Source organism: Xiphophorus maculatus, chromosome 4 (assembly GCF_002775205.1).
Source record: "Xiphophorus maculatus strain JP 163 A chromosome 4, X_maculatus-5.0-male, whole genome shotgun sequence".
NCBI classification, from domain to species: domain Eukaryota; kingdom Metazoa; phylum Chordata; class Actinopteri; order Cyprinodontiformes; family Poeciliidae; genus Xiphophorus; species Xiphophorus maculatus.
In genome coordinates, this window is record NC_036446.1 from 1,684,260 (window position 1) to 1,710,292 (window position 26,033).

Below are 26,033 nucleotides of genomic sequence, written 5' to 3' on the forward strand. Positions count from 1 at the left end.
CTAACAGCTCAGTATCCGCGCAGCAGAGACAATATTCCACAGCATCAGTGACATCATCATCATTAGCTAGCTCTGCTAATCCTCCTCCTTTGCTTTTGCTGCTCCTCCGTCTGTCAGAAAGATGTTGGATTCTGGGATAATGATCCTTACATGATGGATGGTCTCAGCTTCCTTCTCTCTGCTCCATGAAGCTCCATCACGTGATGCTAATCAGCCTCTCCCAGTTGCACAAACGATACCTTGTTGCCACGGTTACGCATTATAACATCTGTTTGAAAGAAAAAAGAGCAACAATCTTTATAGCTGCATAGCATCCAGAACCAGAGGAAACAAAAGTCCAGATATTCAATAATTTCACCAAAATAATAAACAAAGAAAAGAACCAATCAGAACCAACAGAGACACTCCCACATGCTGCCACCAGAGTGGCGCTGTTCTAGAGACTCTCTGCCTTCCTGTTGATTTCATCCGATCGTTTCCATCCTGGGAATCTTCCTGAGGAACGTCGGCCTGACGGAGCGCCGCTTATCGTTTCTGTTTTCAGTTTTCTGTCGACTCTGAAGACGATCCAGCAAAAAAATGTTTAAACGAAGCAAAACATGGATTTATTAAAGTCACTTCCACATAAATGGATGAGTTTACAAACACACATGCAGAGGCAGAAAGGATAAAAAATGTTTTTTTCCATCGATGTGACAAATAATCCTGGGAGGAAGTTTGTTTTTCTGCAGATTGAAGTGAATTATTTTGGTTTTCTGTGGAAACATTTTTCCTCCCAGAGTTTTAATCTCTCAGCTTCACCTTAGCAGATGTTTAGCGGCGCTGCGCATGCTAACAGCAGCTACTGCCTCCAGAGAACCAAAATAAAATGGTTTTATTGCTCTAATCTTCATCGTTGCCCCAGAACGACATTATTTAGCTGCATTAATTCAACAGCTCAACATTTCTGGCATAATCAGCAGTTTTATTATTAGTTGTACAGAAAATGTTGGTTATTTGCAGAATATTGTGCCTTTCATCCTCCTGCTCTCTGTAAACTAACATGCTGATGAATAAAACCTTCATGGCTAAAGTGGAGGTCGTTGTTCTCCAGCAGGTCCCAGGGAGCCTGCTGGAGGTTTTTATGGGGAACAACCCCGCAGCATGCTGCTGACCAGACCGACAGGCAGGATGTGATGTCACAGTTCCAGTGACACTCAGCTGACTCCGTATGGAGGAACTCTACCTGTTTCTCCTGACCTTTAAAAAAGACAGAACGACTACGTTCACAGATCTAACAAACGTTTTTATCTCCGTCTTGATCGTCTCACCCAGAAAACATATTAAGTTTTTATCACTTCAATATGTGGGACTAAATCAGACACCGTCTGCAGTCGGATCGGTCAGGTCGCGTTTTATCTGACTTTTGAATCGTTGATGTGAAACATGGTCATAATTCTGCACCAGAAGAAGTCAGACGGTAAATCTGGACTCAAACAATGACTGAAGCTCGATTCTTATGATCATGTGATCAGGCTGGCGGCTCCTGAAGAACTTTAAGATCCATCCATTGACGCGGCCGCCATTATTATTTCCATAAACGGAGCGCTGCTGTGACGTCAACGTTCTTCTTCTGCACATGCGGCTTGACTTGGTTTAGACAGAACTCTGATTGTGCCACATTTATTTAGCATTATGAAGGGAGAAAATAATAAAGGAAGAAGAATATAGACCTGCTGTGTGAAGGTAACGTTAGACCTGATGGATCTGGTCAACCTGAACTCATTACTCCTTCAGTCTGAGGCTGAAAACATCGTTTGAGTTTCTGGGAGAAAAAAGTTCTGGATCAGCTGCAGATGCTGCTGAGCTTCATCATTTTTATTGTTTATTTTTATCTGGAAGAAACGTGGACAGTTGGTTTAAAAAATCACCCTGGCCTCCAAACCGTTCAGCAACATGGACGTTTTTCTGCTGAACGAGAAGCGAAAGATTCCTGAGCCGCTCAGTGAAGACCAGGAAACGTTTGTGACTGAGAGAAAGAAGAGTGAAGGGATGTGACGATGGAGAAGAACCTCCAGCTGAGCTTTGGGTCTGAAAAGGAGAAACTGTGTGTGTGTGTGTGTGTGTGTGTGTGTGTGTGTGTGTGTGTGTGTGTGTGTGTGGACGTGTGTGTGCGTGTGTGTGTGTGTGTGTGTGTGTGTGTGTGTGGACGTGTGTGTGCGTGTGTGTGTGTGTGTGTGTGTGTGTGTGTGTGTGACATAGGAGATAAAAATAGCGGAGGGTTTCTGAAGACGGGATGAGGGAGCGGAGGAATCACCTCTGCAGCCTGCGGCAGGCACTAATGGAGGAGCGTGCTGCTGAATGGGGAGTGCTCTGCTGGGTCGTACTCCTCCATGCTGCCTTTTATTCCCTTCATGCACTCTGGGTTTTATGTCAGAACAAGCAGAGACGTCTTTAGAAACACAGGGTTGTTGCCTTTCTCTCCTTGATCCAGAATAAAATAAATATTTAAGATGAAAACGCGTCCAGCGTTTTGATCTGTATCGCTGTCGGTGAAAACGTTGATATGAAGAAGTGAGCTCAGAGTCGGGTTATATAAACGCAGCGTCTCCGCTCCCTAAAAGGTCAGAGCTGTCGGCTCACTTTTAAAAGATAAATGGCATCTATTCATAATTTACACAACGTATGCCTGATCCACTCAGAGCTGAGGCTGAGAAATGAACCCAGAGTCGTTACATAACCAAGATGAACAAGAACAGAAAAAGTTCTGTTGTCTTTAATCCTGCACCAGAATATGATCAGGATTATTAATCCTAGTTTCATCCACCTGATAAATCTGATAAAATATTTAATTTTACATGAAAAATCTTTCAGAAAGCAGAATTAATATCATGTTTTGCTGATTAAACCAGAGACAATCGAATCAGAGAAGAAGAAAGAAGTGTGAAGAGGCCAATCAGCTTCATCAGGTGGAGCTTTAGCCCCGCCCCCGGCTCCGCCCCCTGCTGCTGAATATGATTATTATTGATATAGTTTTGTTGTATTGATTGAGCTGTGTGTGCTGCTTGTCGACACACACCGCTGTCACACTGACAGTGTGTGTTTAAAGAGCTGCGCTGGTGTCGACTGTCACTTCAACACACACACACACACACACACCAACAAACACACACCAACACACACACACCTTCAGGAACAGGCTGGCCGAGCGCCGGACTCTGAACAGATGTTGGACTCAGCAGGTCTGTGGCCTTGGGGAGCTGCAGAGTGTCAACACAAACTCCACGCCTTTAATGGCCCCTGAGGGCGGTGTGTGTGTGTGTGTGTGTGTCGGTGTGTGTGTGTGTGTGTAGGTGTGTGTGCGTGTGTGTGTGTGTGTTCCCGTGCTCAGCATCCAGCCTGCTGGAAGCCCCGTGGTGGTGATGAGAGCCGAGTGGCCGGCTGAGCATCAGAAAATAAAACCCAAACTCGTTGCTCTTTAGGACGATTTCTCACCTGGACTTTGATCTGAATCGTTTTTTTTAACTTGAAACTTTTTTCTTTTTGCTCAGTTTCTCCTCACTGAAAACCAGAAGTGGAGTTTATCATTTATCACCAGATCACGTACTGAGTGCAGTAATTACTATTCGCTCTCGTCGGTCTGACTTCACGCTCAGGTTGGTGGGATAAACTCAGTTTTTGGAAAAGCTGTGAGCTGAAACACCAAACTGAGATCAGAACAGAAAACGGTGTTTGACTCTCAACCTGACTTGGAAATGTTGACACAGTTGGTTCAGTTTCTGTTAGTCTGTTTGAAACATGAAGCGATCCAGAACCGCATCGAGTCGTTTCGTTTATCGTTCTGCTTCCTCTCAACTCAACATTTCAGATCAGAACCGTCTCCATCCAAACGAGCCGACCCGGCCTCCAGTCAGCTCAGTGAAGCTCCTTCTCTCCTCAGGATGAACGCCGCCTCCCTCCGTTCCTCCTGCAGCCAATCAGGAGCAGCAGGTTGTATTTGGGTCACGGCAGCAGGATTCCTGCTGAGCTCAGTGAACCTCAGAGCTTCTGAGGATTCAGACGCTGAGAGAAAAACTTTCAGTCATGAGAACCTGGAAGAACCTTCTGGAAACCTAACAGTTCATTTTCACTCCAGATTTTCTGCTTCTAGTAAATTTCTTTGGGATTATTTTCTACTTCAGCAACAATCAGATTGAAGGTTTTTAATAAAACCTCCACTTTGGTTCCTGGAACCATTTTATGCATCATTAAGCAAAACGTTGCATAAAATCTGGGAACACTTGACAGCGTTTGTTGCATCTCTGTGCAGATGGTTCATAAACTGAATCTGTACATATCTGATCTTTGAGGCGGTGATATAAAGTGTTTATCATGTAGGAAGCAGCAGAGTAAACATGTTTCCTCCGGAGCATTTTGGACCACAAATCCTGATTCTAAGTTTTCCCATTCATGAGCCGTCTGCCAGGACGGTGCTGCAGTCGGTCAATATTTAGTTAATAATTCAGAAGAGAATATTAATTCTGTATCCAGTCAATACAAGCTGCTCCTCGTCTGTTACTAGAGTCAATCATCTTCACGGCGCTGAGAGCAAACATGTTTCATCTTCAAGCTCCTGCAGGAGGATTTCAGGAAAACTTTCTGTCCTTGTTTTCTGCTGAATTGCTGCAGATGTTTGATTATTTCAGTGGGATGTTGGCGCTAACAGACTGTTCCCTTACTGTTCCCTTACTGTTCCCTTGTTCCTGTGAGGCAGACCAGAGTCTGCAGAAGGAAAGCAGGAACACATTTTCACAGGACTGGGGGTGAATATTGTGAATATTGTGATCCCGACGCTGATCATCCGTTTGAGGAGAGGCTTTGCTACATGAACACGAACTTCCTCCAGATCCTGAGCTGAGCTTCTGCTCCTCAACAGTTAGGAGTCAGTTCAACCATCTAACCAGGATTCCTCAGGGCGCCCCCCTGTGGAGCGGAGTACCACAGGGACGAAACCGTGGACCCAGAACTTTCTGAGACTTTTCCTTCTGTGGAACATCCATCCTCCAGAATGAGATGGATGGATGATTAGTAGTTTATTGGTTTGATGGATGAATGAACAGTTGGATGATTTGTTTGTTGGATTGATGATTAAGTGGTTTGTTGGATGGATGGATGGATGGATGGATGGATGGATGATTAATTGGTTGGATGGTTGCATGGATGATTAATTGGTTGGATGGATGGATGGATGGATGATTAATTGGTTGGATGGATGATTAATTGGTTGGATGGTTGGATGATTAATTGGTTGGTTGGATGGAGGATTAATTGGTTGGATGATTGGATGGTTGATTAATTGGTTGGTTGGATGGATGATTAATTGGTTGGATGGATGATTAATTGGTTGGATGGATGGATGGATGATTAATTGGTTGGATGATTGGATGGATGATTGATTGGTTGGATGGTTGGTACTGGAGGCTGATATATTAGTCATGTGATGCTTGTTGCGTTTATATGTGATGGAAAAACTGCACAGTTAACAAAACGTATAAACTACTACTGCGAAATGTGTTTTTGGCAAATTATGAGAAACGAAGCAAAACTATGGTGAGTTGACTGATTGGTGCGTCTTGTTCTGAATGCCCCCTGGTGGAGACCAGCGGGCGGTGCAGCACTGCCTCTTCCTGTCAACTTGGGTTTTGATTTTAGAAACAAACGAGCCTCGTTTAAATATTCCAGTTGCCAACATGTTGGATGCGTCCCGACTGAAGCGGCGCTCCGGTTCCTCCTGGATCCAGAACGTTCTACGCCGTCGTTCACAGGTTCTGATTCCTGCTGCTCTGGTTTCCCTCGGCTTTCTGTTCCCAGAGAAAAACTTCCAGGCTCGTTAGCGTCTGGCAGGTTGGAGCGTTGCTGGATATTAATTTGCTCTGGAGCGTTGAGGGACTCAGGAAGTCAGACGTGGATCTGAGGGGAGCAGGGCGTTCAGCCGGCACTGACGATGCGTTCAGGGACTCATTAGGAAACTCAGACTGTAACTCTTCTGGCCAAAGGCCACCGATTGGATTTAAGAGCAGATAATCACGTTTACTGTTAGCGTTCAACTTTCCGGACTCATGACTGATTTAGATGAACTTTCTCTGCAGCTTCAGCCTGAATTTAAAACCTGAAAATGCAGATGTGGAGTTTTAGAGAACCTGCGGTTGAAGTTTAGTTTAGGTAAAAATTTAAATAGCAGTTCCTCTGTGACAGAGTGAGGGAGGACTGCAGCGTAGAAATATAACAAAAGTACAATAAATACATCTCTCTAAATGTCAACATCTGGAACCTGTTGGAATAAATAAACTTCAGTTTAATGATTTTCCTCTGAAAGAATCTTTTCTTGTTCAGGTTAAGCAGGTTCAGCTGAGTTCAGTTCACACCCAACCCGACCAGTAATCATCTGAAAATTGTTTTTTTACTTAAAATTAGTTTTCAACTCTAATAAAACTTGGTTTAGTTTCACAAAACAAAGTTTAATCGTGAGTCTGTGCTGGCTGGAGTTAGGGAAGGGGCAGCTGGTGTCTGCAGACCCCACACATGTTGGACACAAACGGTTTAGGCTTTTACCTGCAGGGCGGCGCCAGAGAAACAGTTATCACCTCCAGGCTGTGTCTCTGATAAAAACAATGAACATAAAACTAATGACACTTTTACAACCTGCTTGTTTCTGTTGTGTGTATGAATAAATATCTGTACATGCACTGATACACTTACTGTTGGTTTATCTTTTATTTTCTTTAAAGTTTATATATTTATACTTCAGGCTGTGAAGGCTGCTGCAGTTTTAAACAGTTTATTTCCTTTTTGCATCCTGGATTCTGACAGAAAACATCTGGATGGAAATTAGGACGTTGTTTTTCTGGAAACAGGATTTTCGGTGTTTGTAGAAAGTCTCAGGTTTGTGAATGAGCGTCGCTGAGGGAGGCTTGCTAATGAGAAAACAGGAAGTCATTAGTCTCGTCGAGTTCAAAGCAGCTTCACGCTGAGCTCCAGAGTTAATGATTCTTTTATTGTAGCTTTGAAACATGCAAGCGAAGCCGGTTCCTCCTGTTTAGCAGCAGGTTGGATCTGAGCGCTCAGTGGGGCCCCCTGCAGGCAGCAGGGAGACATGCGGGGCCACGCAGGAGCCACGCAGCAGAGAGGACCATCAGCTGACAAACTCACATCATTGAGTCACTAAAACAAATCAGCTTCTTCTTCCTGAACCGTGAAGGATTCTGGTTTTGAACTCCTGCCGGTCAGAGGAAGGTCACTCACTCTGTTCTGTTTCAACATCCAGGAGATGAAACAGTTTCACATTTTTACAGCCAGACTTTTATTTTATCTGTGAGACATGAGCAGAGTGGAGTAAAAGGACAAAAGCTGAGCTGGTTTTACTCTGATCGGTTCGGAGCTGTTGCGTCATCGGGCTGGGATTTGGGTCGGACCTCTCAGCGTCAGAATCTGTCCTCCTCCTGCTTTCCTCCGCTTTCATCATGTGGCTGAGTGAGGAGCATTTTTGCTCCTCTTCCCACTCGGCTGTGGATCTGTCCCACGTCGGCTGGCTGCGTCTCTCCAGCGGGTTCATTACTGCTTCCCCCTCACCGCCGCCGCCGAATCATTAAAGTTTTGTCTCCAGCGTGTCGGAGCCGGGAACGTCCTGCTCTTCAGATGCTCTTCATGTGGAGCCGCTGCAGTGACACTCATCTGCTCTTCATCAATAGTCGCGTTTCTAAGAGACTCAAAATGGATGAATCATTTTGTTTTTGACAAAAACAGTGAAGAGACTGAAAATATGAGAAAAATATGAAGAAACAGACATTATCTGTGAAAACTTAACTCTGATCTTATTTCTAAACTGAAGGAAAAATGGAAATAAAATGGTTTGACATTCTTCTGCTTTATGGTATCAATGTGGATGATATAATATAATATATATTATTATATGATATTTTAACGTTTATCATCTTTAAACTGCAGAAAAGCTTTTTGAAGCTGAAGGAACTGAATCCTCTGTTATTCTCAGTTTAATCAGTTTTACAGAGAAACATAATATGAAGCGGATGGAAGATGATTTATGGTATCCATCATTCTTTATTTAAGAATCTGAAAAGTGCGGCATGCATTCATATTTAGATCCACTGAGTTGTAGAAGAGCTGTTTATTGTAACTCCAGCTGCAGGTTTTCTACACCAAACTGCTCAGTTTTCAAGTTTTTCTGCAAATTCTCAGACAAATTTACATCTGGACTTTGACTAGGCCATTCTAACACATGAATATGCTTTAGTCTGAAACACTCTGCTGTATCTCTGACTGAATATTTACTCTAAACTGTTTTTTTTCTAGGAATGCCCTTCATTTATCTCCATTGGTTAACTCTGACTATATCCCACAGCATGATGCTGCCACCACCAGGCTCCACGGTGTGGCGATCATTTACTCATGAAATGAACTTTTCTTTGATAGTTCTTGTGAAATAAATCAGAAACCTATATGGTGAATTTTTAACATTTAAATAATTTATTTCTCAGTCAGTAGACAGGAAGTGTTTCAGCTCAGCCGCCATCAAACGCCGAACGCTGCACCAAACCTTTAGCTCCGCCTCTTCGTCCGCCTCCTGAGGCCTGACCTGCTTTCTTGGCCTTCCTCGTCTTCCTCTTCATCTTCCATGAGGAAACAGACAGAAAACATGCAGCTGGTTTATTAATCACCTCATTAAGGGGGAAGCAGAGCCGGTTTTGTCAGAATCTGGAGGAAGAGCGATGGAGGAAAAGATCGCAGTCGATAAATTGAGTGGGATTCCTGTGGTTGGGGGCGGGGCTAACCTTGACACAGAAACACTCAGAACCACTGGACGGATGTTGGTTCTCATGTGGGTCAGGATCAGAACGATTCCCACGTCAAAACAGGCTGAATTTGTCCTAATTAAAGCACAAACTTCTGTCATCTGTTACCGGGTAGATTTCTGGTTCCTAACCTAACCACTGCTCTCTCCTCATGCTCTCTGCTGATTGGACGGCTGCTTTCCGCTCACAATATACTGATTTGACAACACAGATAGATAGATAGATAGATAGATAGATAGATAGATAGATAGATAGATAGATAGATAGATAGATAGATAGATAGATAGATAGATAGCATTTATTGTCATTGAACAGAATTCAACGAAATTTCCATTGCAGCTCCCGTGCAAAAGGTCAAATATATACAGTATAAATAAGCAAACACACAATAATAATAATAACAATATATACAACTAAATTAACTAAAGGCACTCAACCACACCAAAGAAGAAGCAGCAGGTCCAATTATGGCAAAGTACAGATAATGTGACAGTGCAAAGTGCAGAACAATATGGCCGTGTGGGGGTGGGGGATATGTATGTGTGACTGCGAGGTTATGATATGTGTGGGAGGGGGGGGCGGCAGGGAGTAATGGCTCTGACGGCTGTGGGGAAGAAACTGTTTCTCAGTCTATTTGTTGTAGTCCGTATATTCCTGTACCGCTTGCCTGATGGCAGCGGCACAAACAGTCTGTGGCCCGGGTGGCTGGAATCCATGGCTATGGATAAGGTAAGGGCTTCTTATGTCTGTGTGTTTTAAAATTAGAACAGTAACATATCAGCTGAATTCTTCATATTTTTAAACCTTTTTCTATTAAATTTCAGTTAAAAATCTCTGAATTCATGAAAGTCTCCTCAGGTTTTCTATTACTTGCTTTAGTTATCTGTGATAATGGAAACATGATGACCTTTAATAAAACACCACAGGTCAAATCACAACAGATGGACTCATTTTATCTCAGACATTTATTTATTGTCATTTTGATACATGAAGTTAAACAAAAATACATAAAGATCATAGAGGAACTTATTGATAGGTTAAATATAATAGAGAAATAACCTGATTTATTTTTACTACTAGGACAACCAGAAGACGAGGTGGTCGATAGACTTACCATTAATTTTATTTTATGCAATATTAGAAATACATAAGGAAAAGCAAACAAATAGCTCAATATGTACAAATAAACGTTTTATTGCCTAAAAAAAAATCTAAAAAATCCTCCGCTACGTTGCGCTGCGTTACACTGACCCGCCCTGCTGGAACAGAACCGGTGCAGACGATGTGTTCGGGTTCAGCGTTGTGTTTGTCTGATTTATCGGGTTCCAGGGTGAAACTCTCCTCTGGGCGTTTCCTGGCGGTCCGGCCGTGTTCAGAACCCAAACAGAACTGGAGCTGATTTAACTAACAGCAGCTTTCAGCTTAAAGGCCAGATAAAGTTATTTTTAATATAAAGCAGGTCCAGGTTCGGTTCGGTTCTGATGTTTCCTAACGATGAGCCATAACTATCATCCAGTTTCATGGTATTAATTTGTTTCCTCTCTGGGAGGATTTCTGAGTTTCACCTGCAGTGAGATTAAAAACGTTTGAGGAAACCGTGCAGCTTGGCTTCAACCAGCTGCTGATTTCAGGAGGAGATGAAGAATTTGGAGGAAAACTTTCATTATCACATCCGTTTTGTGAAATGCAGTCCCATAGCATGATGCTGCCACCTCCATGTTGGATAGTTAAAGTGTTTTTAGTCTAAAAGCTTCGTCTCGACGCCATTGAATTTATTTCTTGTTTCACCATTAAGATTTTCTCCAGATGAGAAGCCTAAAGTGTTGCTGTGGTCAGGAAGGATCTCCAGTAGCAGTCAGTCTTGCAACGACTCTGAAGAAGCCTCTGACTGAAGACAGTTAGTGTATGACATCTCATGACTTTGACATGCTAACAGCTCATCCTCCAGGCAGCAGAGACGACATTTCACTGGATGACATCATCAGCTGTTGCTAGCACTGCTAATCATCACCCTTTGCTTTTGCCGCTCCTCTTTAGCCGGTTAGAAAGCCGGGCTGACGTCAATGTTTGCCCGTCATGACGGATTAAAGAGTTGGTTTAAACCTCCCGCTTCTCTGTGTTCGGCTCCTCTGGGATTTGGGGTCAGAGGTCAGGTATTATTTGAGCTTTTGAGATGCTAATCAGCTGCTCCCAGTAGTAGCAACACCTTGTTTCCACGGTTACGCATCCCAACTGCCTGAACATACGACAGTGGAAGGAGAGGAAATCATTTTTGACACTTTAAACGTCTCAACCAAAAAAATGGACAAAAGTCTAGAGAAGCCGGCAGCTGGTGTCCTGATCTGTTAGCTACATAATTATTAGAGAAGAAGAAGAAGAAGAAGAAGAGCTCACCTGGGGGTCAGACGCTTGTCTCTTCTCCCAGTCGACACATTCGTGATGAGCTAACGGCGGGCGACGCGCGGCCGCCGTCTCACACCTCGGAGGGAAACGTTGTGACACTTCCTGCTGCGGTTCTCAGCCGCGGCTGAAGGTCAGCAAGGAAAACTGCAAACGCTGATCGCTGCAGACGGACAAAACATTTATGGTTCCGGCGTTAGAGGTGGGAGCTGGCGCCTCCTACTGGTAGTCCTGAGCTCCAGTCATTTGTTTTTGTCTTGCAGCTACTGGCTAATTTGGTTCAGCTTTTATTATACAATATTATTTTATAATAAAATAAACAAATCTCACAGTTAAATTCAGTTTCTTTAAGAAGAGATAAAAAGTAAAAGTTGTTTATTTTAAAGGGATTCATGACGGAGGAACATGAGTTCAGCTGAATGAATCTGTGTTAAAGGATCTCCTGCTGGTTAAAGTTCAATTATTCTTTTATTGCAGCAACATTTCCACCATTTATTTCACTTCCAGGAAGATTCATTGCTCTCATTTACAGGCCGTCTTTCCCAGTAACGCAGCAGGAAGGATCAATCCATCCAGTCTGGACCTGGAACTGGACCCAACGCAGTGCAGGAAACGATGCAACTAAAAGTTAAAGGAAAGAGAAATAAACAGGTTTATCTATAGATAAAGCAGGTTTTAAACAGAAATAGTTAAATGAGATAACCAAACAGGGAGGCTGTTGGTCAAAACTCTGACATCATCATAATGGTTTAATTTCCACTATTTATTACAAAAACATAACCTGATGAAAATAATAGGATCCACCAGATCTGTTTGTTTCTAAGATGTCAGGATTCTGATTTTAAAATAAGCTCCCATATTTAGGAATTAGGAAATTTATTCCTAATTTTTTACTCCTAAAAAATTAGGAATAAATGAAATGATGAAAGAATTACTGTGGAAACAAATCTCTGAGAAATACATCAGTTTAATTCAATAATTTGAACCAATGTCCTTAAATACTTTAATTTTACAGAACTTATTTAAAATAACTGTATTTATCTTTTTATTAGTTCAAAAATTTCTTGCTAAATTTGTCACTAACCCGTTTCAGGGCAGAATCAGACTCGGTGCTGTGGATCTGTGAATACTTCCTGACTTTTCTGGTCCCGGTTCCAGTCGGCTGGAAACTTTTATTCAGGTTTCTCCAAACCTGAATAAAAGTTGACTGAGATCACAGCCCTGAGGAACTCCATGTGTTACGCTGGCAGATTTTCTTTAAGCCCAAACGGCACAAACTCATAAAACACAAATGAAAAACTGAAGGATTCGTTTTTTTGTAAGCATCAAAATAAAAACTTTTACATTTCGCGTCATTTCATTGGTTAGAAACTGATCTTATTTATTTTATTTTATTAATTTTTTCCAGAATTTGCTACCACATATTTTAACCAACCAGCTGTTATGATAAGAAGTTTATCCAAAGTCTTTAATATTCAGAAAACCTTAATTTCTCAGTAAGAAGCTGAGCTCCAGAGGATTTAAATTAAAATTGTTTTGTATTCATGACACGGCGTCTGAAAGCCGTGTCATTGAACGCAGCGTCCTGTGGGGCGTTCAGGTGAATCATGTTGCTTTACGTCCGCAGTGTTTCTGTTAGTCAAGTGTTTTCATTAAAGGAGATAAATGGAGTCTTTACGGGTCATTTTTTATCTCCGGGCTCAGAGCAGACAGGAAACACCTGGGAATGGATGAGAAACGAGTTCAGCCGGCAGAGGTCAGAGGTCGGGTGATATTGATCTGATTAGTGGAGAGGACTGATCTGATTTAGAGGAGAGAAATCAATAAAAGCCCGTGTGACTTCAGCTGCAGCCATGCATGGATTTTATCTTCCTGTGGCTCTGATATTTAATATTGAGCCGTTTAATACATCTGGATCAATTTACTCCTCTAATCCGGTTAACTCTGGTCACTTATTTGCTCGCTAAACTTATTGCTGTTTTCCTATAACGTCACATTAAGAGTTAATTACTTAGAACTGAAGTCTGAAGTACTTAAATACCAATAAACATGTTTCTGTTGGTCTCTGTAATAAACTGGATCATATTTAGTTCTAGAGTTCAGGTTTGACTCGATAAGTGGAAATTAAGTCGGTTCTGCGGCTGTAAAATGAGCCCAAATCACCAGCCCTCCTCCGCCGTGCCTGATGGTTGGTTATGTTTTCTGGAAGCATGCTGCTGCTGAGGTCTGTGGAGTTTGAGCCAGAGCAATTCAGGTGTTTATTTCCCAGATCTGGGGCTGAATTAGCCTTTTCTTTATCCAGAAGAAAATCATATTTTTCTCTGATGGACTTGAGATTGTTTTGAAATGGCAGCGAGTTGCTAACCTGGTTATAGCTTTGCACCTGGGAGACGTTCTCATTTCAGGTTCAGTTCAACTCTAATAAGATTGGAGGAGAACATACAAATGATGTCAGAAGGCTAGTCATAAACCTTAGCTTCGCTAGCGCTAACAATATTGAAACACAGCATTTAATGGAGGCTAATGCTAAAGCGCTAACTTCAATTCAAATGACATCTTCCCTGAACGACTACAATCCTCGAGCAGCAATTTAATTTAATTTAATTTAATTTAGTTCTTCACTGTCTTTGTCTTTTATTTTGTTCCTGCATGTTTTCTGTCTAAAATAAAAAAACAGAAAGTATTAACATAAATGTCTAACTATTGGAAGATTTATTAGCAGTCAATAAGCAAAACAATGTTGAACTTTATTCAACTGAAAGTCGCTAATTTACAGACAAATAAATTTACAGCTAAGTAAATTAGAGATTTCAAAATTATCCAGAAAAATTAATTTAGGGGAAGCTAAGTTCACTAAATATTTTCAAATGTAGCAAAAGAGCAGAAAAATGATCTCCTCTGTTGGAGCGTTAGCAGATTAGCAGAAGTGTGCCAACCACTGCTTGTACTGTTTAATTGCCTAATAGACATTTTGACACCAGATGTAACTGCCAGCTGTTTTTCCAGGCACTTTTCCTCTCTTACATTCTTTGTTGTTTGTCTATCAGGTGCAGGAATCACCAGACGACTGAAAAGTTGTTCCAAACAGTAAATGTCAGAGCTGAATAACGAGGCAGGGGGAAGCTAAGTAGATGTGAAAATGTCAGAGATTATCACTTTGGGCCCAGTTTGGAGCTTTGTGTTTGCAATAACTGGGAGGAAAAATGTCAAATCCAAACTGATTTTTATGGTTCTCATTCTGCACGAGATCAAAGCTGCGTCGCTCGTCTTCTGAGACAAAACCACACATTTACGTGTCAGGGGAGTAATCACGGGAGGCGGAAGATCTCTGCAGGTAATCATGAGATCATAAATGGGTTTTTAGTGGAAATAAGTCATGCGTGCGGCTCTCAGTGGACCCATGCTGCACTAACTTCCACCCTAAATACCGTCTTCTGTCTGTGTGGAAACATTCCCACACTAAACCCGGTCTGGGTTTATGTCTCTTAAATATCCATTTTAATTTGCTCCTTTAATTCAGTTTTATGAAGAACCTTGAATAATAAAACTCCTGTCATGTACTGATTATTGGGATTAATAAATTATTATAATCTATTTTTAAATGCAGAATCTGCTGAAATACTTCTGAGCAATTTGACCTTTACAATAAAATAATGTAAAAAAGGCTCTAAATTGTAAATAACTTATTTGAATTTATTGTTTGTCAGACTGAAACAATAATTGATGCATGACAGATGGATACATTTCAGAAATTATTCTAAATATTATGATGGGAGAGTCATGAGTTTATGAAAACCATGACTACAACCAATGAGGAAGAGAAGATACAAAATCTTCAGTTAGATTTTTGATGTAGTAAGAGGTTTTTGTTTGTTTTTAAATTAGATTAAATCTCTAGGGTTGTGACAGAGTATACCTCAAGTTTTAAATATGTCAATATATTTATTAAATCTCAGCTGTGATTGATACAAGTTGGTCAAATGATCCAAACGTCTTTAACTTTGTTTAAAATGTGTCTTGTTTTCTGTTATAGTTTTGTGTGAAAATCTGATGACCATGAAATCTTTGCAGTAACTCGGTTGTATTTAAGCTTTTCGGTGTTTGTCAGTGGAAACAAATGAAGCGTCTTCTTACCATGAGCTCCTACTCAGACCTCCGATGGTCGACCTGAAGAGACCAGATTGATCTTTACCAACTGGTTCTGAAAACAACACCTATGAAATCAGAAACTCTGTAACAGGAATAGTATAAGTACACTTTAGTAAACCTTTGGATTATGATTACTTTACGGAAGAAACTCATTCCGGCTGCTTGTATCCTCGATCTTGTTCTTTGGGTCTCTACAGTCGGCTGATTGACCTCTCGCTGCGTTTTCCCCTCATTCCTGAACAAAACCAGGTGTCTTCCTTCACTTCTCCTCCAGTACCGCTCGTTGTTGCCTGGGTGGTGGTGGGTGAACACAGGGAACCTTTAGGTTGCTCTCTTTGTCCTGACTGATGGTACGCAGATTAGCCATGCTGGCTCTTCTCCTCCACCAGATCAATGAAACCTGACCAGCACGGCTCCAGCTGCCATTTCAGATCTACCTGCCGACATGAAAGCGCCCCCAGGCTGCCGTGCTGGTCAAGACGCCCCCATTGTTCTCAGCTTTGCTCATTTCCCAGCGCCGCGCCTGCGGCGGAAAGCACCTTTCAGGCTGATGTCCCGTGAAACATGCGCGGTAATGAAGAGGTGCATATGCGCCGTGGCATTTCCTCCGCCGCCTGCAGACCTTCAGTACAAAGTGAGACACACAGTCTCTGGTGTCAAGGCTTTGATGGAGATGGATGGAGCCATTGTGGCCGCATTACGATAAAGGTATTGCTTGTTGACATTTGCGTTATGCTGCAACAGTTCCATCAGGTGAGCTCTCAGAGGTGCACAACAGAAAGGAGATCTGGGAGCTAAAGGACGCAGATTTATTACAGTTTCATCTGTCGAGGCTCCAGCAGCTCAACTCATTTATTCTGATCATAAACATCTAAGGTTTTCTTCTATGCACTTGTCTCATATTTGTGTCATATAGTGTTGTGTAAAGATAATCTGCTCTATATGTCTTAGAGTTTATTTGTAATTCAGACTTTATTTGAATCATTGAACGCAGCTTTTTCATTGACAGTCGAGACCAAACGTGTTTTACTAAGTTTTTCAGTTTTTGTGGTGACAAAGGAGAATAATTAGAGGTTGCAGCTTCTGATCATCGAAGAATCCATCAAGCTCCATGTTGGTCTCCTGTGTTCACACCGGAGTAGATGATGTTAACATCAGCAGCAGGTGATGCCAGGTGTAACATCTGGAAGCACCAGGACTGACTGGTGGTTGGGTCGCGGCTGGTTGGAGCGTTAGCTTGGTGGTTGGCTGGTTGGTTTGTTATCGCTGGTCTGTTCTCAAATGTGATGACTGAAATTTTAAAGTTTTTACCATTCAGATTGAGCCAGGTTGATGTGAATGTTGTTTGATGTCTGTGTTTCAGGTCTGGTGAAGCTGGGTCTCCACTGTGTCACAGGTCAAAAGGTCGCCATAAAGATCGTCAACAGAGAAAAGCTCAGCGAGTCCGTTCTAATGAAGGTAAGACTGATTCACCTCCAAACAGGGAGGAACATGATTCATCTTTCAGCCTGCCGCTGATCACTGTTATGCTGGACACTTCTGATGCAAGGATTTACTAAAGCACTTCTGAAAATGATTCATATTTTTACTGGGTGCTGGTAAGTGCATACAGGGAAACTTTAAGGTGTTCTCTTTGTCCTGACTGATGGTATGCAGCAAACGTTTCTGTTTGTAGAAGAGATTAGCTTTTCTGAAAATGAGCGATACATTTTTCCCTCTGGAAGAGAACCTACAGGTGCATCTAATCCAGAGACATAAAGTCATGCAGTCACTGTTTCCTAGCAGGAATTGTTTCTAGGAGCTTCCTAGCGTCGGTTTTGCAGAAACATTTGTGTTTCACTCCCACAGGAGCCAGAAATAGAGCAGAGAGTGATGCAGGTGCACTTTAGAGCTGTCACCGTGTCACCCACACGTATTGAACCGGCTACAGTCTCGTACAGCGCAGGTGTTCGGGCTCACACGGCGGACAGGCACCTGCTCTTTATCGCTCCTGTTATTACCGCCGTCCCTCCTACGCCCTAAGCAAACAGGTGGATGCGGCGAAGGCCGAGTGAGTCACGTGTGGCGCTCTGACTCACGTTCGCTGGACAACGCTTCGCTTCCTGCTGTGTGTGACGGGGTTGAACACTTTCCCGTTTCATAGTTTGGTCATTTCGCTCAGAAAAGTTCTGATTTCTGCTTTTTTTAAAACGCTGACACATTCAGAACATTCGTAACACATGAATAAATGTTACTTTTGTTTTAGTTCATGTAAAAAATGAAATTTAGCATAAAAAATAAATATGCTGCACATTTCTGTGATAAATTACAAGATTCTCCTCTGATGTGAATACAAAAGAATAAAACTAAATTTGTCCCTGAAAGTGGATTACTGAACAACTAGTGAGATTATTTCTGCTAAATTTCATCTTGCTGCAGAGTAAAACTGGAGGATTTGCCTGATTTTCCACTTTCCCTCCATCAGGAAGGGTTTCTGAGTCGACAGCCTTTAATTCAGCTCCCTGCCTCATTACGATCGGTCTCACTCAATCTCTGATGTTGAAATGTCAGAGTTTGTCTCAGCATTTACAGTCTTTTAATCTGCATTACTGGCACATAAAAAGTTACGTCTGGAAATCAGTCAGTCGTTCATCATCAGCAGAGCCAATTTTCTTCCAAAATGACTTTTTTCACCTCTTTCTGAGCCTCTGCTCCAGCATGAAGCGTCGTTATGAAACCGTGTGTGAGTGGAGAGGAGCCGGTGGAGGTCATGTGACCTCGCCACTTTCACCCTATTGGTCAGCGTGAGGAACTCTGTGGCTCTGCAGTTAATTAGCTGTCAACACGATGCTGAAGCGAAGTCTGGCGTTGAGTGAAGGAGTGTTTAGGTCACGATGTCAGGACGGCTTCAGCTGTGAGGTCACAGCGAGAGCTCGCTGCTGATTGGTTCCTGGCTGCAGCAATCAGATTGGAGGAGTTTGTGGTGAAATGCATTTGAAGGAGTTTTATATTTTCTACTAACTGAATGTGGAAACCTCCCGACTCTCAGGTCAAACATGCTTCATGTGGCAGGAGAGGCGAAAACATTTAATATCCAATAAATTGGAAACATTTAATCTACAGAACAGTTCAGAATGATTTGATTTAAACTTTTATTTCTGCACTGGATTCACAAAGCCAATTTCTAACCCTAACCCAAATAAAACCTCTGTTTTCTGTCTGTATTCTATGTAGAGAAATATGGGCAGGTTTCTCATAAATGCATCTATTTCACTCAGAAATACCTTTATTTATAACCTTTCTCCAGTTTAATGAAGGAGAAAATGAAACTGCAGTTTGGAAAATATCCAGATGAATCTGAAAAATTTACCACCTCAATCTGTGATACGTTTTGTTGCAAATGTCTGACTTTAAAATCTCAGTAAATTTAAGATTTTTCTTACAGATTTCTTCATTTATAATAATAAAGACTATCTTTGTTTTAATCTGCTAAATTTATGCCTTTTTAAGGGAAATTGTAATTCCCTTTTATTGCAAATTTACAACTTTTTGACATCAGCAAATTTCTTTGTTTCTTGAAAATGTGTGAAATTAATCTTTTGTCATCATCTGAATTCTTATAAACTGAAAGAATTGATTATTAATTCTGAAAGTGAAACAATGATCAGGGAAACATTTCCTTCATGTTTTTATCTCGGAGTCAGATGGACTGTGTTCTGTAGCGACCGGAAACGCATCGCTTTGATAGCGTTGCATCGTTAGCGTTGCTGCATCGTTAGCGTTGCTGCATCGTTAGCGTTGCTGCATCGTTAGCGTTGCATCGTTAGCGTTGCATCGTTAGCGTTGCTGAATAGTTAGTAATGCTGGTTAGCGTTGCTAAATAGTTAGCGTTTCATGGTTAGCATTGCATGGTTAGCGTTGCATCATTAGCGTTTCATGGTTAGCATTGCATGGTTAGCGTTTCATGGTTAGCGTTACAGCATGGTTAGCGTTGCATCGTTAGCGTTTCATGGTTAGCATTGCATCATTAGCGTTTCATGGTTAGCGTTGCATGGTTAGCGTTTCATGGTTAGCATTGCTGAATAGTTATCGTTGCTGCATGGTTAGCGTTGCATCGTTAGCGTTTCATGGTTAGCGTTGCATGCTTAGCGTTTCATGGTTAGCATTGCAGCTGCGTTTCTGTCTGCTGATCCTGCAGCCGGTTGTGGATCCAGTTACAGGCGACTATCGCTGCAGAGTTTCTGCTCCTCTGAGCTCTGCTGACGTCTTTCTGTTGATGAAAACCTTTCTCTCCCCTCGCGCCTGTCTGAGGGGTTCTACCCACAGGAGCAACCCCCCTGTTGTCATGGCAACAGTAACTTTTTATTTTGTTTTGTACCGAGTCCTGGCCGTGGTGAGCTCAGGCGAAGGAATCCAAGCAGCCGGCTGGAAATGTAGAAAACGTCGCCCTGCGTCTGCGAGGATTTCCTCACTTCGTTCCATCGTCTGTGACATTTAAAGACGTTTCTGCTGCTTTTTCTGCTGCAGCTTTTCTCGCTGAACTTTGTGGCGCGTTGAGCGTCGTTCTGAGGAGGTTTTGCATATGAATGTCTCCTTTTGTTCACACATTTACATTCCCCAGCAGAACCTGTCAAACTGTTGCTCTGTAAAGACAGATTGTTTTCTTTTGTTCGTCCCTCTCTACGCTGCTCTTTATCAAATCACTTTGATGGAGAAGAAAATATTTTTCATTGTGTTTCTTTGCTTCCATAGAAAAAACAGGCTGTTGTCATGAACACAGAGTTAAAGGGATTTACTGGACAAAACGAGACGATCGTTTTTGATCCTGAATGAAGAAATATTAGGAATTATTAGATCCTCTGGTTTAGGATGAATCTTCATCTCATTTTCACTAATATAATTATTTTTGGCCGGTTTCTCTGTTTCTACTGGGAACCAAACCTGCAATGTGAATAAAAACAACCAAAACAAACGTGCTAGCCTAGCGCTAGCAGAAGAAAAGGTTTGTGTTTTTTTTTTTTACCAGAGACTAAAGAGAAATCCTCCAACCTCTACAATCTGACGCCGCCATCTTGTTTCCATTTGGTGAAGAAGGAAGTTGTGCTCAGTGATTTCAGAGGTTTTAGTGTCGTTTCCTTCAGTGGTTCTTGGTGCAGCGCCCCCACAGGCCAGGAGGGGAACAGGTTGGTTTGACTCAGAGCCACAGCAGCTGGAGGTGGAGCAGATGGTGAAGCTCTGCTCCCTGATTGAACTGAATGTGCCGCACTATCAGGTGGAAAACATCCCGACAGCCTGGAGCCTCGACCAGGACTGGAGCACCTAGAGGTCACAGCAGTTTGTTCTCCAGGTCAAAGGATCTGAAGTTTTCTTGGTTTTTGTTGCTGAACGATGGAGGAGAGTATCTGACCTGCTCCCACGACTCACCCTGACCTTAAACCAAAGCGTCTCTGCAGATGATGCTTTCACACAGAGGAGAGGCTGCGAAGGCTGCGAAGGCTGCCGGCTTCATCTCCCTCATCATCAGACGCCTGAGATCTGGGCCGCTGCCCGGCCGTTTCCCAGCGGGGAGATTCTCCCTGCTGACGTGACGTTTCTCTGCAGACTTTTCCTCTGGAGCTTCCTCTTCACTTCTCATTGAACCTTTTATTCTTCTTTTCCTTCTTGATAAACCTTGATGGAAATTATTTGTGCAGCAACAAAAGGACCTAAACGATCACTGCCTAAAAAGCTCATTTATTTTCAATAAATGAAAATGTCGTCTGAAAGTTTATTTCAGTTCAAGAAAAAAGATTATTCAGTCTTACAGCTGATGAGACCCAAAATTCAGTTTCTCATACAAATAAAAAATGATTTTGATCAAAGATGACCTGCCTGTTCTTGTGTTGTAAAGTATTTACACTTAATATTTGGTTGGGGCTCATTTTGCATGGATTGCTGCATTAATTCATGCAGATTGAATTGAATTACTGAGTTAAATAATTTTTTGATGAGAACATTTGTTTTTCTAATACTTGATTTGTGTCTCCAAGTTTTCTTTAGAAGTGAATTTTAATTTATATTTTTAAGTTATTTCAATGCTTTCTCTTTCTCCTTCACTCTCTGCTTTATCTTTTTCCATTTTTCATCACAACCTTGATAGAAACCTGTTTAAAATAACAGATGAACGTTCTGCCTTTTTAAAACATTTGTCAAAAAAACTAAATTAAATTGATGTAATAAAACAATATGGAATAACTCAGAGTTGGGAAAACACTGCAGTATAAAGTAGGTCATTAGAGAGAAGAACCAGCTGAGTAAATACGACATCATCTGCATAAAAATGCACTTTAGCCAAAAACTGGGGATAAAATACAGCCTTTAATAAAAAAAACTGGACTGTTATCCATGTGGAAGAACAAACTCTGTCCACCAGAATGAAACAAATCACTGAGAGCAAACAGTCACACTGGAGATTATTGGTGGAAATTTGAGGAGGGAAAACAAAGCGGCGTGACGAAGGTCCGTCCTGCAGGACGATCCGTCAGCTGGAGCCTGACTGACGACGGAAATAGTTTTTCATCAGGGGAGTCCTGCGAGAATTAGAGCTCTGAGGAAAACCAGGCAACAAAACGCTGACCGAGAAGTTTTAGGTTTATAACTCGGCAATTTTTCCCCTCCACTGGATTTGAAAAAAAAAGAGATTCTGAGGAAGTAATTTCAACAATTTTATGCTACAAATCCAGAATTTGAGCTATTTGGTAGTGTTCCTGTTGTTTTCCAGTGGGACAGGTCCAGCACTTTTCAGCACCATTTCTTTCTTTCCCTCTTTCCTCCCGTTTCTCCTGTTTCCTGTTTTGTCTCGGAGCAGGCTGCTCCTCCTGTCGCCTCTGAATGGATTCGTGTTGCTCCATTAAGCGCCTGAATGCTCCGTGTCGTCTGTGGAGCCTCGCGTCTCGCTGTCTGATTGCGACTGGGCCGCGGACTGAGCCGGGCTCTCCTCTGGACGCCATGGCAACAGATGGCGGTTTGATTACCGAGCGGATGTTCCGATTTACGGCCCCCGTCGGCCCCCGGCCCTGCATCGTGTTTCAATTAAAGAGAGATTTGGAAGCGGCGCCGTAACCAGAGTCGGTCCTTGTAATTCATTAAGACGAGCTCTGACGCGAGGAGGCGTCGATCCCAGGAGGATGTTGGCTTTTGACACGATGCGGAGCTTCTCCGAGAAAATGGAGGAAAATATGTGTTGGCAGGTTTCAAACATGAAGCCAGCAGAGGGACGGATGATGATAAAATGAGATTTTAAAGTTAAGAGATTCTGGATTGTTGAACTTTTTAAATATTCTAAACTTTGATTTGGCTGACTGACAGCTGCAGGAAACCTTTCTTTATGTGATCTGACACTGAATCCTGAGTTGATCCTCATGTAAAGTTTCCTGTTGCTGTTTGTTTGTGTCAGAGGATCACAGTTTTCTGCCTTTTCTTGATGCATATGTACATATTATCTGGATATTTATTCTCTTTTGTGGAACCTTGAACAGGAATGTTGAGAGAAAATTTGTGAAAGAAATAAAAGTTTTGCACTTTGTGTGAAAAATAAAACCATTTCAAGTTGGAATGATGGAGGGCCAGTAGGGATTCTGGGTGTCTGATAGTCAAATCACCAAAATATTGTAAGACGATCATAAGAAAAATAGAAAAACATAAATTATATTAAATCTGAGAGTTATTTAATAAATTTAGTTTAATTGACAATAAGATCAAGTTAAAGAAAAGTGCAGCTAGAAGCAGCTTACAGTTTGTCATAGAGTAGAACAAACTGGATAAAGTTTGATATCATCTGCATAGAACTTCACTTTAGTTAAAAACACGTTCTAACTCATGTAAATGTTAGGGGCTGGACTTCAACAGGTTAATTTTGATTTCCTAAGTATGTCAACTTTTTAACGCAGTTCAATTTGTTTTTCTTTTTACTACAAACAATAGTTTGTATGTGTTTCTGGTACATCATAAATCTGACGCACAAGCGATTTCTGCTAACAACAGAGATGGACGAAGAAGCCGATTCTCTCGGCTCACTGGGGGTTAATTTCTGCTTCAAAAATAAAATTTGATGAGAAGGAAGAGACTATTGTTGTGTTCACGTTGTGCTAAAAGGAGTTAGCATGTTAGCCATTCTAGCCTATAATAGCATCTCAAAGCTAAACATGTAGCAGCTATGCTAATGTTACCGCCCACAGTTCGACCACTAACTTCAACACAGTGACTGCTTGTTTGTGGGGAAACGTCTTGCTAATGTTCCTTTCTTCTCTTTTGAATTGTTCACAACTTCTTCCTCATATTTTTTTATTCCATTTTCAAAATAAGAGTCTACCTGAGTCACAGATCGGGTGGTGGTGATGGAGGATTTCAGTGGGTACGGATGTGATTTCTGGTGTTACTTTGGGAATTAGAGGAGAGTGTCTAAACTTTTCTAATGTTGCCTCATGTGTTGCTCAGCAGCAGGAAAAGTGACAGAGTTACGCCTCGCTAAGAAATGAACCACATTAAGATGCTGGAAGCCCGGAGTTGAACCTGAAGTTGCCTCACTCTGATCCGGCCTTGTAGAGCAGCAGGATAATTGCTGAGAGTTTGGATTCTCGGTGTCGGGTCATCGGCAGGTTTGTGATAAGATCTTTGATCTTGTGCTTGGAGGTGAAGCTGAAACAGTCTGTAGCTGATAAAACCGACAAAGAAGGAGGATAAATGGTGTGGCAGCAGCGTCACAATTCATCAAACAGTTTGTGTGTTTGGCTGTGATAGAAGCAATTTTAAGCTTTTAACGTAAAAGAAGCAACTTTAAGTTTTAAGCAGCAGAAATGTCTAAAATTCTGTTGCATTTCATACTTTTGTTGTTAAAATCTCTGCTTTACTTTCACTGCTTCTGTTTGCATTGCTGTGATGGACAAACAGAAGAAATTATTGTGTTTCTCCAAATCCTTGCAGCAAGAAGATCCTGGGTTCAGATCCCGGTCTGCCGTCTTTCTACCAGGTGTTCGCAGGTTCTTCCTGTGCATTTCGGACTGTGGCTCCTGCCACACAGATACCTTTAGCCTGGCTGTGTTAGAGTCCAGACACCACTACAGATAGTGAAGGTTTGATCTGATGCTGAATGAGCTGAGAGGCAGAGAAGACGCTCTAACACTCGCCTGGGGATAAAGCGAATCAAAAAGCAGCAGAGGTTGAACTCTGGATGACCACGGCGTCCTCACGCTGACTTTTCATCTCACTTCATGAAAGAAACAGGAGCGTTCGCACTTGTAATGAGGTTCTCAGTCTGGAGATACTGGGCTGTGAAATGTCACACGTTTATTTCCATTCCTCCCATCACACTTGAACACAACCAGCACTAATTGCTTTGTATTAACATCCAGACGTCCAGGAGATAATTGAATTTAAAGCGGCTCTCCTTCGCCTGCGTCCTGCACAACCCGACTTATTAGAGTCTTAAACATCGTCACCTTTCTAAGCAGTTGACTCAACCAGGAAGCGGTTCTGCTGTCTCTGCTCTGCAGGGACGATGAGTAACCCAGAGTTTCACCTGCAACCTTCCACCAACCGTCACAGCGCACTTTATTACAGCACATTAAAAAACCATATGGGACATAATTGAGTCTAATAACCGTCAGTGTGGCAGTCAACCCGGGGGGCGCCAGGTTCAGAGCCTGCTTACCTTGTACATGTCTTTAATTAGCCTCTGCCAGGCTGCACTGTGTGAGCCGGCGGAGAACTGATGAAAACAGAGGCAACTGGATCTGATGTGTGAAGGCGGAGACACCGGGGACATTTACAGAGGATCACGTACCGACGCAACGCAGGCGAACCCAGAGAATGATGACGAACTGGAAAACCGGAGCAGGAAACTCCAGGGAAAACTCATGGAGGTAGTGAAGCAGGACATGAGAGTTGATTCAGTGGCTGAGTAGGAAGAGAAGACGGCCTGTGATCTGCTAAAAACAATAATAATGTGTGGTTTTATGGTCTTTCTTCTGCATAAGACCATCATAGAAAGCCATGAGGAGCACAAATAAAACTCTGAACGTTTAATTTTTTGTAACAATCCGTGAGCAGTTACTACTCTTGAATCCAATTCCAGTTTGTTTAGTTACAAAGTCCGGTTCGTTTGTGGAGGTGTGAATGCACAATTGGACCAAAAGAGTGAACTCTGGTCCACCTACAAACCTCTGTCTCTGTTTGGTTGAAGTGAACTCTGGAACAGACTGAATGCATATGGGAACGCCGAGCGGACTGGAGACCGCTCCAAAAGCAGGAAGTGGACTACAGAGCAGGGCATTCTGGGTAAATGGTTCATGGTTTTTTACCAAAGGCAAAAGTAAAATCCTCCAGTCGTTAAATTCTGATGCCATTCCTTTTTTTGTTTCCATTTGGTGAAGAAGTAAGTTGCGCTCAGTGAGGGTTTTGTGTCGTTTCCTTCAGTGGGTCTGGGTACAGCGCCCCCTCAGGCCAGGAGCTTCTCCATCAGCTGCTGTGACGCCGGTTCTGCAGGACACTGAGTCCAAAGATTAAAACCTGATTTCTTTTATAATTTATTTGCTGCCAGCCTCCGGCGCTGTCCTCAGTGACGGGGCTTTGAAGAGCGGCGGCTTTGATGGAAGTGAAATCTGATTTTCAGGGTCTTCTGTCCCGAGTCTGTCCGTTCTC

The 26,033-nt window shown here is 42.2% G+C and overlaps 1 protein-coding gene across 8 annotated transcripts in view; it reads left to right on the plus strand.

Annotated features, from left to right (window-relative positions):
- The window catches only part of LOC102229383 (serine/threonine-protein kinase BRSK2-like), a 94,854-nt gene that overhangs the window by 34,489 nt on the left and 34,332 nt on the right, over nucleotides 1–26,033 (plus strand). For all 8 annotated transcript variants that reach the window (XM_023332330.1, XM_023332331.1, XM_023332332.1 and 5 more), the window contains exon 2: nucleotides 16,741–16,835. In XM_023332330.1, the coding sequence (XP_023188098.1) occupies nucleotides 16,741–16,835 (95 nt within the window). The remainder of the gene's footprint in view (nucleotides 1–16,740; nucleotides 16,836–26,033) is intronic.